The sequence below is a fragment of the Akebia trifoliata genome, chromosome 2, assembly GCF_017979445.1.
Source record: "Akebia trifoliata isolate Shusen 1 chromosome 2, ASM1797944v1, whole genome shotgun sequence".
Taxonomy (NCBI): domain Eukaryota; kingdom Viridiplantae; phylum Streptophyta; class Magnoliopsida; order Ranunculales; family Lardizabalaceae; genus Akebia; species Akebia trifoliata.
In genome coordinates this window covers 3,435,365-3,453,893 of record NC_141376.1, presented here as the reverse complement: position 1 = coordinate 3,453,893, position 18,529 = coordinate 3,435,365, and the positions used below count along the sequence as shown (strand labels likewise).

General features: G+C 36.8%; 2 protein-coding genes across 4 annotated transcripts; both read right to left on the bottom strand.

The window, feature by feature from the left end:
- Positions 1 to 1,330: 1,330 nt before the first annotated feature.
- Positions 1,331 to 11,728, bottom strand: LOC147408847 (zinc finger CCCH domain-containing protein 19-like). Its single transcript, XM_086422733.1, has 10 exons — positions 11,042 to 11,728; positions 10,860 to 10,939; positions 8,012 to 8,184; positions 6,741 to 7,662; positions 6,293 to 6,420; positions 4,556 to 4,615; positions 4,413 to 4,463; positions 4,091 to 4,161; positions 2,305 to 2,459; positions 1,331 to 2,187 (listed from the first exon to the last, which is right to left on the bottom strand). The coding sequence occupies exons 1-10, from the start codon at positions 11,437 to 11,439 to the stop codon at positions 1,709 to 1,711; spliced, it is 2,517 nt and encodes an 838-aa protein (XP_086278859.1). The 5' UTR covers positions 11,440 to 11,728; the 3' UTR covers positions 1,331 to 1,708.
- A 1,179-nt stretch (positions 11,729 to 12,907) lies between these two features.
- On the bottom strand, positions 12,908 to 17,811 carry LOC147408846 (zinc knuckle (CCHC-type) family protein). 3 transcript variants are annotated; one of them, XM_086422753.1, is made up of 4 exons: positions 17,654 to 17,811; positions 15,807 to 15,972; positions 13,853 to 13,945; positions 12,908 to 13,655 (listed from the first exon to the last, which is right to left on the bottom strand). In XM_086422753.1, exons 2-4 carry the CDS (start codon positions 15,908 to 15,910, stop codon positions 13,118 to 13,120), a joined length of 735 nt encoding a protein of 244 aa, XP_086278879.1. In that variant the 5' UTR covers positions 15,911 to 15,972; positions 17,654 to 17,811; the 3' UTR covers positions 12,908 to 13,117. The 3 variants fall into 3 exon arrangements, with proteins under 3 accessions (XP_086278879.1, XP_086278898.1, XP_086278890.1); XM_086422772.1 differs by lacking the exon at positions 17,654 to 17,811 and adding an exon at positions 17,575 to 17,647; XM_086422764.1 differs by lacking the exon at positions 17,654 to 17,811 and adding an exon at positions 17,352 to 17,552.
- Between the last annotated feature and the right edge of the window lie 718 nt (positions 17,812 to 18,529).

The window sequence follows — 18,529 nt, the reverse complement described above, 5'->3', positions numbered from 1 at the left end:
CAACCAATAATACATCTTTATCAATGTTCTTTGATCCTGTAACTATAATGCATGTGGCAACGCTGCCAGCCTTGCCTTAAAAAACAAAAGGGAGAAGAATTGCAAAAGCAGAAGATAAACCAAAAGAAAAAAAAAAAAAAAACCCAAGGACCTTTGGGGCTTTCCATCAAATAAAAGGCTAAGATAGGAGGATCCTCTTAGGGATTCCATGAAAAATGGATTTTCAGAAAACCTAATTAATCTCTGTGCCATCTCAATCGTATATTTGATGGAGTGCTGACGATGATCCGAGAGTTTTAGAAAAGAATCCAACGAACTTGGACTTCTTGGTCAAAATTGGCAGAAAGTCTATTTCATAAATAATAAAAATCATATCATTGTACCTGCCTCAGTACCTTTTTGTGTATAAGCACATTTTTGAGAGACAGTTCTTATAAAAAAAAAATCATCTACATAACACGACGTGTCACATCAATCAGAAGTGTTTTGACTCGACAAATAAATAAATCCAATAACCCCTCTAATCCTGGCTTGAAAGTTTCTTTAGAAGTTCCCTTCCCCGCGAACCTTAGAAAAGAGGCATATTTATCTAATTTTGGAATTGTAGAGGGTTAATTTGGTAAGCCATCTGAATCCTACACGTATTTAAATATCAAATTAGTAGGAAATCAAAACTTATTGACTTTTTTTAAATGGTAGTCAAGACGTCCAACTTGTTTGCAGGACAAAACTCGAATGTCAATATATAAATCAAGCAGGGTAAACTTCTAAGTGGTCTTAGAATCAATTCGGATCCCATGATTTCAAGAAAAATCCCAGGAATCAAGGAAATAGATGACAGAACTCGAGAGAATCTTTTCCTTCTCAGTATCTTCTCCTAAAGGCAAAGGATCCTTGTTGAAGATGCTTAAATATCAAAATCTCAAAGAGATTCCTTATTCAATTAGATTTTTCAAAAAAAACTATAAATAGAGGAAGAGGCCCAGAAGTGAGGGGTTAGAAAGAACAAAAAGTCCATTACTGATTAATTAAGGAACTAACTTTATCATCAGAGAATTTTTTAACAGGTACCACACCGGTATCACCATCGCTGATCAGAGGGAGCAAGAGTCGCAAGATGATCAGAGCGAATTGAGTTGTAAGAGATAACAAGAAATCACCTTTACAACAGCTATTTTGAGATAGAGAGGGAATTGGAGGCTGTTTTGACCTTGTCTAATTTGCCCATTCCTACATCCAAAGCTCTTCTCTTAGATGGGTCAAAGTCCTAATAAGTAATCAATAATCACAATGCAAGTAAGTCCCACACTCCCTACTACCACCAGATTCATGCATCAACTCTTCAATTACTAATAGCAAAATGAATAATCTTAAACCATCCCACCTATGAGACCAACCAAATTAATGGTAAAAAACAAGCCCCCATTTAGAACAGAAGTCAGCTTTATACAGCTTAAAATCTAAAAGAGAGCTGTTTGTGATCCCCGCACTGTTTTTAATTCCCAAAATGGGGCAATAGGGGTCGGTTTACGCTGCAATGCAGTGCAAAGTTTTACTAGGGGGGAAAACAAAACCCATTAAAATCGACATAAAAAACAAAATCCTAAACTCTGATCTACCACTGTTGATCATGGGTGCGTGTTTCTAATCAGTGCCATTTTCAATGGGCTTTAACAGTGAAGCAGACACACACCCGAGCCCCATATTTTCACTGTGGCTGCTCTTTATGGAACTTCCCACATAATGCATCAGTCAATAGTATAGAATCTTCTTGCTTTTCCGTGGTTCTCCATATTCTAAAATCAGGTGGAAAATAACCAGTTTGACACCACTTGCGCAGCTGAACCATAGAAAAGGGTCCTTGGATTTTCGCAGATGGATCTTTATAGTGCCACATTTTGCCTGTATCACCGACGTTAGAGGAAACTGCTACTCCTGTTGGGACAGGTGCCAATGCAGTTTCACGTGCAATCCCAGGAGACGACCCAAGATCATCACCAAAGCCAGTAGCACTCTCTGCTTTGTCCAATACACCTTTTGCAGGAAAAAATTTAGTTGTCCCCGAGACGGTGGTTAAATTATCTTGTGATCCACTCCAGGTATTTGAAGCTGTGATTCCTTTTCCCTGGGAGATTGGATCCCTGCCATTCCTACTAAATCCAGCATTTTTTGGTCTCATGTAGTTGTCTGCACATATAGCAAGCAAAGTACCACAGAGTGATCAACTTCAAATAATTTTTAAAAAAAATGCAAACTAATAATGGAAAATATAGAATTTGAAATCTGCAAGGCAGCATTAAGGACCTTTCTTCATATCATCTGGTTCTCCTACATCCTCTTCAGACTGATAACTTGGATCCATATTTGGGTCAGCGTACACTATAGGAATTTCCTGTAGTCTATGCAAAAGCGCCTCAGGTGTGTTCAGAAGCTTCAATTTTTCCAAGTATTCTCTAAGAGTGGAACTAAGGTCAAGGTTTACTGGATAAGTGGTTTTAAGCTTTTAGCGTATTTCATAACAATTACAGGAACGAAAAATATGGCAATCAGCCTTCAATGGAAACGAAACTACATCATACTGAATTCTATACATAAATGAGGGAGATGTTTTGTAGTTTATTTTTCCCCCTACGTGAGCATTGAAGCCATGATTTTGCACCTATGTATCAATTCTCAACTTCTAGGAAACTTATTAACCTAAGCAACAATGAAAAGGACACAGTGGCTTACTCTAAACCTTCAAACCCTCCCTCCATCAAACCTAATCATATTTTATACTCCTAAACCTAATTACAACACCTTAATACAAAACTTTGCATTTCACATACCCAATTGCCCCTGTTGAAACTTTTACAATGGCCAGCCTTAGAATTGAAACACTAACCACTAACCCTATACCTATAAAAAAAAAAACATTTAGAATTAAACAAATCTAGGTTGTTCTATATATATATATGGTAGAATCAATTTTTCCTAGAAGATTTGTACCACAAGTTAATATTTCTATAGTTGTGCTGCCATATTGAAATTTTAGAGGTTGCCATGCAGACACCATTTGACACTTGGCACCGTTGCACATGTCAAGTAAACACAAAGGGCTAACGATAGGTTGAGCTCGCAACTTTTTTGTCAAGGTTGAGAACAGCCCGATTTTCAAACATATCAAACTTCAGCTAGGTTTTAAAAAAATACACCCTTCTAAGGCCCAACAAAAGCCTGCCTGGCTTGGTCCATTGGCAACCCTCGGGTCAGCAACATACATCCTATTTCGTAGCCCCTCCGTCCATTGACACTACCTCTCTAAGGACACCTACAAAAGCAATAGTCTATTCCCAAGATCATCATCATTATCATTGAAGCCTTATCCCAATGATTACTCATGTTCATCCATTCAAGTATATCGATAGCCCCATCTTTTGTTTATTGAAAGTGAGTTCATATTAGCTTTTATTTAGACCACATTCATTTCCCAAGATTATTTCAACTATATACATTTATGAACACAACTAAAAAACAATAAGATCACTTCCAACTATATGTTGCTAACAAGCCATAGGTTAGAACAAACAAACAATTCTCTCATTGGACAAAGCCTTATACCAAGTATTTGGTTTGGCTAAACAAAACCAATTCTACTTACGTATGCCTTTTGAAAATTTCAAGAATAATCAAATCTTCACTCACTACCCAATCCATGTCCTTTCCGGTTTTGGAACCTAAAAGCTGCATGTCACTCAAACTGGGGCTGTTATTTGTCTTTGTTGCAGATGATAAAACCATCTCATATTGATTTTCCTTTGTTTGTTCATCTATTGGGAGACACTCTTTACATTTTTCACAAATGCGTTCACTTTCATTTACCTTTCTTAGACCTTCCACACATCAATCTAAACATCCTCATCTCTGCTAAGCCAAAACATGTTAGAACAAACAAGATAGGAAAAACATTCTTCAGTGTATGATGGAACCTTTTGATGACAAATTATACAAGACAAACACCAGATATCAACTCTTTCCCAAAAAAATATATATATTGATAACCGTTGAAAAAAAGTAAAATAAGGCATATGCTTCAATTAAAAAAGGATATTCCTTTCTACGCCCCTTTTCACTTGCTCTGTCACGAAGATGAGTAAACCTCAATTTCTCCATTTCCAGCCACTGCATCAGAAGAGTATTATGAATAGAAGCACAGTAAGTTTTCTAAATTATATTTGAAGAGATACTTGTAAAAATAACTGGGTGTAAACATCATGAAAACTAAATCACACAATCATCATCATCGTGTACACCTTATCCCAATTATTGGGTCAGCAATATGAATCCTCTTTCACTGTTCAACAAATTGATGGATGTGTCTCTATCTAGGTATGCATCAAACGATTGTTCATGATTATTCAGTAAGAACTCACATCATTGACTCTCACTGCATGGAGGGCCATGGCTTTCTCTTGAGCCTCCCCCTAAATCAAGCAAATACAAATTTTCTGATGTTAGCACAATGGTCTATAAACTTAAGTTGAAAATTAGAACAGGAAACAGTATGAAGCATTACCACTGTCATTCGGCTTATCAACCCACATTTCATGCTCTGGCGTAAACGCTTGCATTCATCCTGGATGAAGAACAATAACATATCAGATAGTAATAAATGTGGTTCTTCCACCAAAGCAATCATATTCAACAGATAAAAGCACGGGGCTAGACATTTGGAAGAATTGAATTGTGCACTCGTGAAACTGACTATACACCTATGAAACCACATAAATTTAAGATACACATGTGGAATTATTATGCTCTAATCACATCATGTTCAGCAAACTCAATCAGTGGCAACTAAAATATACAATCAAAGTTTGACAATAACCTGACAACATAAATTACAAATAGGCACTAAGCAGAACTCCATTGTAAGGTTAGGAAGATTACACTCTCATAATGTATAGACTAGTCACTTGCAACTAACATCTTTACCCTAATTTTCAGAAAGAAACTACAGCACACATTACACTAAAATGGAGAAAAAATGAGAATATCGAAATGAATATGCACGCAATTTACAAGTCCTGAATTCAAAGAAATAGGTCAACAAGTATCGACAAGTGTTATTTATATACTAGATATGGCCAAAGAAAATCATTTTTTAGCCAATCAAAGGAGTTACAGCTGCAGATACCCTGACATGAGACTACATAAAAGCTAAGACAGCAAAAAACCTAAAAGTCTAGAACTATATGCCACTGTAGAACAGAAAGAAGAAACTTGTTCAATTTCAGAAGCAGAAATGTAATTTCTAACCATTTTCAAAGTCGATAAAGTGATTCAATCAATATTAGTTGCCCAACAACCACTAGATAGATATTGGCATCAGAGATAAAGTGGTGAAACATCTTGACACATTTACAGAGGGGCAGCGTCTTAATCTTCTTGAAGGTATCACATCAGAAACCTTGTATTTGTTAGATATTGGCATGCGTATCCATGTCGTTACACGGACAGTGTAGCTCTATACATCCAAACACATAGATATGTTCCGAGACTCATCCAACTAATAGATCGTGCATGCCCTAACTAATAAGTTTAGTTGGTACTCACCAGAAGACTAGACTCAAAAGACAAAGTCAGATCAAGCAGTCCATCTCTCAAATAAGATAGTATAGCATCGATGATGCATATACATGAATACAGACACAAGATATGGGGATATGACTCAACCTTTTTCTGAAGTTCAAGCCATAGATAATGACAGGATTTCCTACCTATTTTATAAAATCCATTACATAATACATTCACTTATTGAACAAGTTTGACCTGGCAAATTTTAGCAAACCAGAGGTTGAATCTACTTCAATGCCCTCAAAGAGAAGTTCGACAGATCGTTAAAATTAAAGGTAACTCATGATCACAATAAAGTGGAACCAAGCAAGAATCAAGTCCCTTGAAGATTTGGAATGTCATTGATGAAACCATAGTTAGTTGGAAGTTGGAAAATCAACCTTTTGCGAACTTTGAGAAGTTCAAATGATGTGAGCAGACTCATTAGAGAGAACTGGGGCATACAGAACACTTTTATAAATAGGGCAAGAAACTAGCTTTGTACCTATAATAAAATACACTCCTTTTAGCGATTAAAAGATATAGAACCACATGTGCCATCTTCAGGACATGATGTTGATAAATTTGTTTGAACCTCAAAAGCTAAACAATTTTTTTTTCTTCACTTGCAGTTTTGGCCAGTCAAAAAATTTGAAAGAGGAAAAAAAAATGTATTCAAAATGTTCTATTTGATCACCTCAGAGAACTCCTGATTTGAAATTGAATCCATTGATATAATCTCCATCTTGTTTAAATTTCGTATCTCCAGCAAGAAATCCGTCAACCTTTTACCAGTTTTATATAGTTCTGGTGCTTTCCGAGTACCTACATTCCAAATCATTGACCAGTTTAAATTGCATATTGCGTGCCTGCCATCATGTAAAGGTAAAATAGTATCGAAAAAAAAAATAGTAATTAAAAGAAGGGTGGTTCCATTGACTCAAGAAATGACACAAGATCTTGACCTTGTAAATACAAAATCTAATGATTAAGATTTTTATGTATCTCAACAATACATATCTCAATGGTACTTATCTAGAGGACAATTTACAGCCATTTGATCTTGCATGTACATGGTCAAGATCTTGTGCCATTTCTTGAATCATATTTCTTGGGTCAACGGGACCCAACCCTTAAAGAATTACCTACAACTTTAACGAGCCTATACATATCATGTTTCTGACCCGAGCCAGAAATCCTTATTCTTACAAAAGAACCAACAACCTTCTCATGGAACTTGTCAGTATCTTCAAGTAAATCCTCCATCAAATTCCGTCGCAAGTAAAGTAAGTTAATGTTGAGGACATCAATTGCTGCATATTCATCAAGATTAGTTTGTGGTCCTTTCTCTTCAGCCTTTATACATGTTTTCCATCTCTTATCTGTATCAACCTTTGTTAGGGCATCAGCACTACCTTCAACCTCCAATTGACTAGCCTCGGTATCAATAATTTCCCCTTGAATATCATCATCCTGACTATCCTCTTTAACAAGAAAATGTGATTCAAGAAGTTTTAACATTTCAAAATGTCCCACACGCGCTTTCCTGAATAGGTTTTTCAACCTCGAATCGCAAATTATTTGACTTTTCCGACGAGGATCACGGAGGCTATTTCGTTTTATATATTCTAGCAAGAGAGCCTGGACATCAAACTGGGATAAAATAGATGTATCACCATTTTTCATGTGTGCAACAAATTCCAAGAGTTCTTCCGAAGCCCACCCGGTGTTACCCAACCTAGATATGCCCTCACCACCAACTGTACTTCCAACACTCTGAGGGCCCTCATCTTGGGAGGGCTTTGAGCGTCTTTTGGTCTTCCTTATTTTAGTATTGCTTACTTCAGCATTTCTAGAAGAACTGTCCAAATTAGAACCATTATTGCCATTAGCATCATATAATTCATCAGAAGAATCCTCTTTATGAGCCGAAGTATCAGATCCTTTCCATGTATTTCTAGCTTGAGATAGCTCATCTAAAGTTAATGATATCTTCCCTTTCAATTCTAGCCAGTAATCCTTGAAGACATATTCCCAGCTATTTTTGTCATCAAAATTTACTTGACCCTGCAAACATATGTACAAACCAAGAAAAGGTCAAGCATTAAAAAAAAAACCACAGAATGGGTAGTGAAAGTAGAAGGCATACAAGGGGTATGTATTGAGGTAGACACAAAGATCTTAACGGAGAAACACTTAAAAATAATTATAAAAAAAAGTATGATTTCAACGAAAAGAAGCATTTAATAGAAAAAAATACAATACAAAATGCAAAAGATAAACCAGGTAGGAGATTGTGCCAGATAAAAACTACAATAAAACTACCACTAACTAAATTTAGACCCAATGATTGATGCAAAGAAGGTCATCTCTTTGGATGATCTATGTATGCACCACTGAGGTCACCAAACTTTACCTGCTCATTCTTTTCAATCAGCATTACACTTCTCATGCAAGTTTCACAAAAGCCTTTGTTTCCTCTAACACATAAAAAATCAGCTTCTTTAACGCAGCCTTTGCACAAGGAATATGTACATGTATAGCACATATAATGGGCAGCCTTCTCACATTTGCTACATATATGCCAACCTGAAGCATAACAAACATAACATGATGAGTCACACAATCAAAAGGTAAAAGCCCATGTAAACAACAGACACATCAAGTTATACAAAGTAGTTAGCCAAAAACTAGGTAATGAGATCCCCAGAAACAAAAAAAAATTCAAGAAGTACTACTTCAGGAGACATCAGATTGAGAAATCCACAACACTCCTTAATAGAGCACCATATCAACAAAAGTAACGACGCTGACATGGCAACGCCATGGTTGGAATAATGAATAATGAGCTGAACCTCTTAGCGGAATGGAAAAGGAATTTCACAGACCATGAAACACATATAACATTTTCTCAAGCCCGGAATTAAATTTTGCAAGTCAATTAAAAGTTCCCCAATGTATCCATATTAAATGCAGAGATGAAGCTCATTGCATTGATGATTTTTAGTTTGGTACGAATCACAAGATGAAACAATGATGGTGCTAAAGAAAACATTGAAACTAGTGATGGTTGTGACGGGGGGGGGAGGAATGAAAGACACAAAGAAAATGACAAAATGTCCATTTCTATGCCTCTTGTGCTAACCAATTCCAATGCAATCAACAATGTGCCAGGAGTTGATCCAAATCTAAATCATTGGAAGGAGCTAAAAGGTCCCTGATCACGAGCTTTGCAGTCTCCAAATAGAATTTAAGCACGGTTGAAAAAAAAATTTATCAAAATTATGAATGCATTTAGATGTTAAAAGTGCTTTTCCTTTTGATTTGAATGAATTGTATGATGGCCCCAAATTAAGGTATGCCACGCAGTAGGTACCAAGCAAAGTTCCTACTCTTGATGTTGGGAAGTTATTTCAACTCAATTAAAAAATTTCAAGCAACACTAACCAATAAAAGACTTCCAATAAATACTTCTATAGTCTAAAGTATTCCAAGAATTTAAGAGGAGCTTCTTCATGGATTTGATTTTTGATGGAAGTCTTTCATCTTGTAAGCAGAAAGGGCTCCTAAGTGACTTGGGCAATATTAAAACTGAGTTGTCAATACTCAGTTTTACTAAACAGATGCAAACACATTTGCTACTAAAATTCCATTCTGTTTAGTGGCGCATGAAACATCATCATCAAAGCCTTATCCTAAATATTTAGGGTCGCCTAAACAAATATTGTTCCTCCATTCAATTTCTGCCCATATTCATGTCTTATGTTATTGAAAACTAGAGTTTTCCTGTGCCGTTTGGGGTTAAAGGGGTGAAAAAGAGGAAAGTTAGATGGGTATTATTGGAAAAAAAATGGGGGGGAGGAAAGGCAATTGCAGCTAAGTGGATGTGTATGCCCTACAAAACTATTGCAAAGTGGGGTCCACATAAAAAACACAATGTTGAATTCATACCAAGTCCGACTTTGAAGCCGGCAGCCCGCTTCAAAATTTTGGTAGAACCCTCTTTGCAACTTGACATGTGGTTTTTTGTATTTATTTCAAATCCCTACTAATGCGGAATGCAACTAATGATGAGAATTACTACAATTTTATTTCACCAATGGCGAAATCTTATCAATCGAGGAGAATTGATGGGGACATCAAATATTGAAGAGTAGATTTTAATTTTTATTTAGTTTTTTTATTTTAAAACTTTAATTTTATGTGTTTTTAAGCTTATTTTGATATTTTATTAGCCTATGATATTAGTATAAGTGTTTAGGGACAATTTGATAATTTTATATTGATTTTTTTAATGAGTTTTCATATGCTGAAAATTCAAGGGAAATAAAGTTACGAAATTGAGACATATATGGTATTTCTGCTTTTATTGTATTTAAGTTGTTTTAAGTTTTATTAACAACCATTGGATCTCCTTATTTTAGTTGGATGGTTGAGATTAGATTTAGGGTTTAAAGAACATTATAAATACTTGCTTCTTGTTGTAATTTTCTTCGATGATGAATAAAAATTAAGATTGAAGCTTTAATATTCCCATTAATGGTGTGGTGTGGAGGCCATTTTGGAGTGAGTCTAATAAAACATTATTTTCTTTTAATCTTTATTTTTCTTTATTTTTTATTCTTTATTTTTCATGATTTTCTTTTAGTTCCTTGTTCTTAATTTTCTTGATTCTTAAATCCTTTATCCTTTCTCTTAACCTTTAACCATTCTTTAACCCTTTTCATCTATCCTACTGAAAATTGTCGTAATTGTGAGAAAAAAAATATATTTTACTTTTGGGTTTACCTACCTAATCCTAAACAAATCCTTAACCCAATCCCCTATTTTGCTTAAATCAAATTCCATATTGTTATCTCCCTCTTGCATCACCTACTTTTTCAACAATATTTGGGATACCTCCTCGGATACGTCACATGTAATACAAAGAAGAGAGTTCTACCGAAATTTTGAAGTGGGGTGCCCGCGCCAAAGTTTTTCTTTCCCTTTCACAATCACAATCCACACATTCTTTTAGTCCTTACTATCAAATTATTGGCGCATGAACCAATTATTCAAATAACCATTGATCTTGTTAAGACAAAAATTTATTTCTTACATAATTTCATATACCTATGCAATCAACATCATGGAACAATAAGAAACACCATCACTTGCATGTCCTCACCAATCTTCAAAATCCAAACATAGATACCAATATACCGTATCAACAAGCAAACCAAAACACCAATAAGTAACTGTTAGAAAATAATACCGTAACGTACCACAAGTCCAGCGACCCTTGGCACGGAAGAAGGCCTCGTCCCGATTAACACAACCAGGATGATACGCCTTAGGGCAGCCCCTAACAACCCAAAATCTCTCTTACCCATTAAAACAACAAAATGTACAAGAACACAAAATTTAAACCTCAAAAAAACATAATTTTTTTTCAAAAACCCCTTACCTTCGATCACAGAGTACGAGATCTCCGCCATCAAAGCAAATGAAACAAACATCTTCATCTTCATTCTTCTTTGAAGGGTTTTTAGTCTGAACCCTAACCGTATGACCTCTCTTACGCTTCCTACCACTTCTGCTTGTCGCCACAACCTTCGTCTTCATCTCCACCTCTGTAGTAGGCGTAGCTTCTTCAGCAACCATTGGAGTGGTTTCTTCTACCACAACGGAAGCATCGTCTGCAACAAAAGGAGAGACTCCGAAAAGCTCCAAATCTTCCATTTCAGGAACAGCTTCGCATTGTTGAACATTCGAAGGTTTCTCGACCTCTTGCAAATTCTCATTGCTTGAATTCTCAACTTGTTCGGGTTTGTAAACTTGCGAAGGTGCTTCTTCTTCTTCCATGGTGGATATAAAACCCTAAAAAAAAAACTTATTTGCAGAGTAACCAAAACTGGACTGGACACGAATGACGATCACGCACACCCCCGAGGTTCCAAAATAAACATTACTCCCTCTTTGTGTCATGAGGTGGGGTACTGGGGAGGCTGGCTCTTACGGCGCGGGGTACCCGCGAAAAAGTCCATGTTTCTATATGAAATGTCGGAAATGCCCTTTCTATGTTTTTAGAAATAATTTTATGGAAAATGTAGTTTTTCGCTGCAGCACAGAGGATGTTGGTGAGCATGAATACATCAATAATGGCCATCAAATTTGTGTACCAATTCTATGATGTTTAGCCACAGAGAAGCGAAACTTGGGCATGAGATCATTTGATTTTTGGGAAGGAATGTCAATGTGGGCCCCGCAGGCTGGGGTTTCAATTGTAAGTATTTTTCCCCCACAACTAGAAAATTTTTTACAAGATTTATCAAGTTGATTATGGGATAATTAGATATTAGGAAGGTTAAGGAGAGTAATAAAAAGTTGAGTTGTAATAATATGAAACCCCCCCCCCTGACCTCCTTTGACACACAGCCCCCAACACAAAACTGTAGATCATTTGCCTCAAGATACATGAGAAAAAGATTTATGATTATGTGTATCCCGAGGCAAATGATCTACTATTCTATGATGGAGGTGGGGGTTGGGTTTTAAAATCATTACACTAAAATGTAATCATGTTTTCATATTTTTTTTGACTAATGATTTTTTGATGTCCCTCTCTAACATTAGTCCCTTGACGTGATATGTGCTGGAATCACACATCTTTTTTTCTCGGGATATGCAACTGTGTAATTGTATATCCTGAGGAAAAAATCTATAGTTCTAATGCCACATCAGGGAACGTATAAGGGCATATGTCAGAGGGGGCCTCAAAAAATCATGACTCATTTGTTTTAGGAAAAACACAAATAAGAGAGATAAAAGTAGAAATGGTAATTGATAGTGGTTGGATGGAAACAATAAGACTAATTACAACACCAGATTAGTCCTTTGTGCATTACATTCATGTTTTACTTTGCTAGGCAAGCAATGGCAATGGTGGCAAGTTCAACAGCTTTTGAAAGAAAATTTTTATAGAATCTCTATCCAACAAATTATCACTAATTGATCAATAAGAAGTTAGAGGAATGAAGAAAAAAGATTGGGTTACTTTATTTTATTTTATTTCTTTTTAAATGATAAGGGAGAAAGGCATTCCCTCTTGAAGCACAAAAACCGCTAAACTGACAGTTTTAAGTGGAAAACTGCACCTTCACTTAATAGGCATCTAATGATTTGGGTTCGAATTGGATCGGATTGATAAAAAAAAATTGATTGGGTTGATAGAAAAAAGATCAGTTAATAATCGGATCAAGTCCTACTAGGATCCAATATTAATGGATCTGAGTCTTTAATAGATCTAACAACTTGAGCCAAATACACATAATAGAGCACAAACTCTTCCTCATATAATATCCAGAAGTGAGCCAATAACATCACACCCCCTACAGTTATTATTCATTCCTAAATAAAATCAATCTCTCATGCACAAGCATACCACATTCTCAACTACTGAAAATATAAAAAAACAAGAAAACCCTATCCAGTTCCACTAGTCACCACATGCATTGAAACATCAGATACCAAGCTTCTCCCTTCAGTACCTTCGGGGCCCACGGTCCATAAACCTCCCAGATGGGCATTCGAATGCCAGATGTCCTCGACCACCGCAGTTGTGACATATCATCAAGGGACCCATACAATCCCTGCTAATATGCCCCAACTGGTTGCAGTTTCGGCAGACCACATCTCGGAAACCGCTGTCACGACCAGCACCACCACCCCTATCTCCGAGAAATTCACCTTTTGGGCACTGTCTGGCGACGTGTCCAGAGATATTGCACAAGTTGCAGACAGGCTCGTTCTGACAGTCACGTGCCAGGTGGCCCGTCTTCCTGCAGTTTTTGCATGCCTTGTCATTTGTACAATCGACAGCAATATGGCCCTGCTTGTAACAGTTGTTGCAAAGCCTCAGGTCACCAGGCGGAAGCGAAGGGGCGGAACAATCTTTGGCAAGATGGCCAGCCTTCCCACACTTGTGGCAGATGCCCTCGTTCGGACAGTCACTAGCCATGTGGCCAGGCTCACGACAATTCCAACATAATGACTTGGTGGTACACTCCGCTGCAATGTGTCTGGTAAAGAAGTTTGATGCATAAAGAAGAACAAGATGCCAATATTAAGAAAAAAGTTCATGAAATCTTATTCTGCCATGATTATGTTTACTTGTGTATGTGCCCATCTTCATACGTGCGTGTGTGTGTGTGTGTGTACAAAACTACAAATCAATGGAAGGTAGTTATATGTGCTAGATGGGATAGTGTTTCATTACCCAGGAAGGCCACAGTTGTTGCAAACTGACACATTAGGGCAGTCCCTTGCATAATGTCCAGACCGCTTGCAATTTTTACACAGATTGCCTTGACTGGAGACACACAATTGCAACAAAGTTAATGTATGGCCAGGAAAAAAATGTATGATAATACTAAGCATTTACATCCAAAATCAATTGATGCAAGCCTGTCATTTTGCATTTACGTCTTACTCTACTATTTGTTCACTGAGATCTCCAGTGCAAAAGCTCAAGAAAAAAATAAATTTCCTCTTAGAAAGTGTGGATAACTTATCCATATCAGGGAGGAAAAAGGGAAAAAAGAAAGAAATATGGGCCTTATTAGTGATAAAAAGAATTCAACGAAAACATGAACTAAAAGATAAGACCAATATTCATCACAAGAGTTGAGGATCCCAAGATCAGCTGATGTGAGGCTACTCCCTCACTTTGGACACCAGGTACACTTCCTAACCTTGTACCTTCTTCTGAGATCAAGTTAAAATAATCCAACATTTGTAAGCAACAAGCCTCAGTCTTCTTTTCCTTTTAACCAAGGCTGGTATCTGTCTTTGTTGCACATGAGTAAACCACCTTGTTCAGATTTTCCTTGGTTTATCACTTATTAGGACTGCCCCCACATTTTCAAGAATGCATTCATTTCTAATTTTTTCTTTCTTAGTCTTCGCACACATCCATCTTAGCATCCCCATCCCTATACTCAATCTATGAACATGTCCTATCAATAATATTATTATTTTTTATAGCTATATGGTTAGTGGTTCGCAAATGAAGTTGGGTTCAAGGAGGTTTAGAACCTAGGATGTGGGAACAACACTCCACACTTCTTATCACTTAGCTAAGTTAGTTGATATCATTTTGTACACATACATACATGCATTTCCACATTAAAGAGCGTACAGCTTCAATTTATGTTGCATCAATCTTCGAAATAAGCGGTATTATTTAATATTGTTTCAAATAGGGTGTTGATACCATAACCACAACTTGTCTTTTCAGGGCTCTCAAGATACAACACTTCATACTTGTGTCAGACTCTAATACCCAAGCGCATAAATGAAAATATGTTTCAACCATCTTGCTTCTGTCCTCCTCTACCACTTATTATTGTTACCAAATGCCAAAACTCATCGTCATAAAATCCTAATCCCAAAAAATCTGGATCAGCTGCATGAATCGTGTTCCTCCATTCAATTTTGTTTGAACCCATGTCCTACGTTAATTCATCTATGTCAAACGCCAAAGTTGTGCATAAAAATGTGTTCAAAGTGGGTCAAATGAAAGATTATGAATTTGTAAAATTGGATTGAGAGATTTTCCAATCATCCAATGTGGGATTCAAGTAAAAAAATGTAAGTTACAACATATAATTCAATATTTTCCTGTATTAGAGACCCGTGGCATCATCTATTTTCTACCCAAATCACAAAATAAACACAGGTCAACAATTATGACACCCAAGTTAAGACACGTTGGAATAAAGTACCTCATCTTAACAATTAATGTACTCTACATAAACTATGCAGCAATTAACATGTTGCAATCATGATCTAAATTCTTAACATTTGCCTAAGCATTCATCATCATTTAGAGACTACCATCATTAGCACTTAAAAAAACCCAAAACTGAATAAATGTTTGGGCAGTTTTCTGTCTTGGCTGGTCACCTCGACTGATCTTTCCCTTTCTTCATAATAAAATTTCACTTGCCAATATTCATTGAAAAAAAAAACTAAACTAAATTGAATCAATGAAATAACACTTACTAGCTCGGGTGAATATTCAAACAAAAATTTTGTTCAACATAAATGAGGCAATCATCAAATTCAATGCCCATATCTAACTAACCACATATGTAAAGTTCTTTATTTTCACTTCTTCCCTTTTTGACACCAAAAAAAGGAACCAATATAAGTGTTAGAAAATAGAAAACCTGAAGCCCCGACGTGGCTCTCTCCTGTAAGGTGCATCACGATAGGAAAAGCGTTCAGTGCGGATCCTCCGATCCCTCATAGGACTTCTGTTGCGCTGACTCATCTTGAAACCTCCCCTTATTCACACCCACCACCAACACCAAGACTACAGCTGCTGCCACCTCCCTGTCGACAATTACAACCATAGACCCAAAACCACCTCCATAAGTCCACATCAAAAACTCACTTTTCCCTTCAAAATAGAAAATATTGAATTCCAACACTACAAGTCTACAACAGTATCCCTAACCAATAAGTAAACCACCTCTTCACTGTTACAAGTTGGTATATCTCACACCAATGCTTTGTCAACCCAAAACCGATCATTTCTCCAAATAAAATGCTTATGTCGTGAAATAAGCACAAAAGCCCAAAAGAAACATTGAACCTAGCCAAGGTAATATGTGCATAACAGACCCAATGCCGAATCAACCACAAAACATCCAGTAAAAGAAAAGGCATTCTCTTTATTTTACAAACATGTCCCCTTTCAATTTAATCTACATTCTCAAGCTTACTAAATCCACAATGAACCCGGAAGCTATGCATAAAAAAATAATGAAAAAACCATATCACCTAAACTCACTTTAAAAAAAAAAAGATAAAACAAAACGAGAACAAAATATCTGAAATTGTTCCCTACAACCCCAACCCCTTCAATGTGCTCATCAGCACCTGACTCGGAGATGTGGATCATCCAATGCAAATTATCATGGCGTAGCCAACCTGTTCAAACCGGAGTTTGAAACTAAACTTCTCCACAAGAGGATGGATGGGGCGATTCAGGTGAGATCCATTGTAGATCTAACTTTCTGTTAGCTCGTGGGATCTAGGCGGGGGGGGGGGGGGGGGGGGGATACATCACGGCTCCTCTCTTCTCAAGAATCCATACATCGCTTATCAGTGTATGGACAGCTATCTCTCTAGCACAGGTTTAGGTTCGGCCTCAACGGGAAAATAAAATGGAACACCTAACAACGCATCTTCACAGACCAGGAAGGCAAAAAAAAAATACTTCCTGATAAATTAAAAAAAAAAAAAAAGCAGTAAAAAAATATCAAGGGGAGTGCTCAATGTGTACGGAAATAGACCGACCATACCATGTAAATAGCACAAGTGAAAGTATGATGAACAGTTGTAATTGATTTCGGATGTTATTTCATTCGAAAGGTAACTCAACCACCGTTGTAAGCATATACAATATTATCCAAACTTCAAAAAATCAAATCGGTACCAAGCCCAAAAAAAAAAAAAAATTCTGCTCCATTTGAATCATTGCCACACTACTCAATCAAACACCTACTGTCCAAAAAACCAAATTCCAACACCAATCTCGTCCCCTTCCTACCTTGGGCTCTCGTTATGCCCTCCCCTCCACCTGTCCATCCCAACACCAACCATGCACGCATCCTCCGCAAACAGATTCATGTTTTCGTGCACATTTAATTGTACTACAAAATATATTCTAGATGAAAATAGAATGAAATACAGATACGCCTACATACTTATGTGAATGTGCGCATGTACGACTGCGTATGAACCCTGAAGGTGATACAGAAGAAAACCCTAATTTTCCATAGATGTCTAGTAAAACCCTAAATCAGAAGAAAATAAAAAGGATCCAACCAAATCAAATCAGAGAAAAATAATAATTAAAAAAACAGGTCCAGACAAATCGATCTGTGTAACATAGATAGATCGCATAGCAGACAGTTAACGATACATTAGGTGATGAGAGGGATGTTTCAGAGATCGAAATCCTCCAAATTCTATGAGAAAAGTAAAATTAGGTTTAGGGTTTACTAACCACTAATGTAGAAGGATTCGCTTTCGTTTCTCGGTGCTTTATCCAATAAAACACTATGAATGAGGATCTTGCGAAGCTATCGATTGTTTTCCAATGTTCGTAAATACAAGTGGATATCACGTGCATTGCACGTGTTTTGTAATTGCTAGAAATAGGAAGTGAAACATTATTTTTACTTTTTATAACCGTTTAACCTGCAGACAGCGGACCGGTCCCGTATCTGGGCTTTGCCCCAGTCCATAGACCACGGCCTTCTCCAAGGACTAGTCCCGGGACATGCCCCCACATCACACGCACCGGATAAGTGAGAGTGTGCCCTCACAGGTGGCCCTTGAGGAATTATTGCTTGTACTGGGTATTGAATTCACGACCTATGGGCATTAACCGCTTCTAAGTCCAAAATTGCCATTGAGCCAATTCGTCGTGGTTGGAAGTGAAACACTTTCCTTACTGACATGGTAAGATCTTATTTTATGCCTTGCTAGGGGTTGTTTTCCTCAAATGATTACCACATCAGAAGCAATCTAACACACAGCCCTCTAGAAAATAAATAAATCAAAAAAACTATTTCTTTTGAACTTATCTAAGGTTTTGAACATGAAATGCTACTAGACTTCCACCTAACTTCCAAATTTAAAATTAAATTCAACGGTGAAAAATAACTTTTTTTTTCAGATTTTTTTTTTCAAAACTCATAGAATTGTGTCCTTTACAACCCTGAAGCATCGGATTATGTTTTTAGAAATCATGAGGTGAGTCCAACTAGCCATACTCATAATAGAATTAGAAACACCTTGGAAAGTCTATCTATCCATGGCTAATAATTTTCAAAAATAACTAAAATGCCCTTATGGTTTTTACCCCCCATCCTCTTTG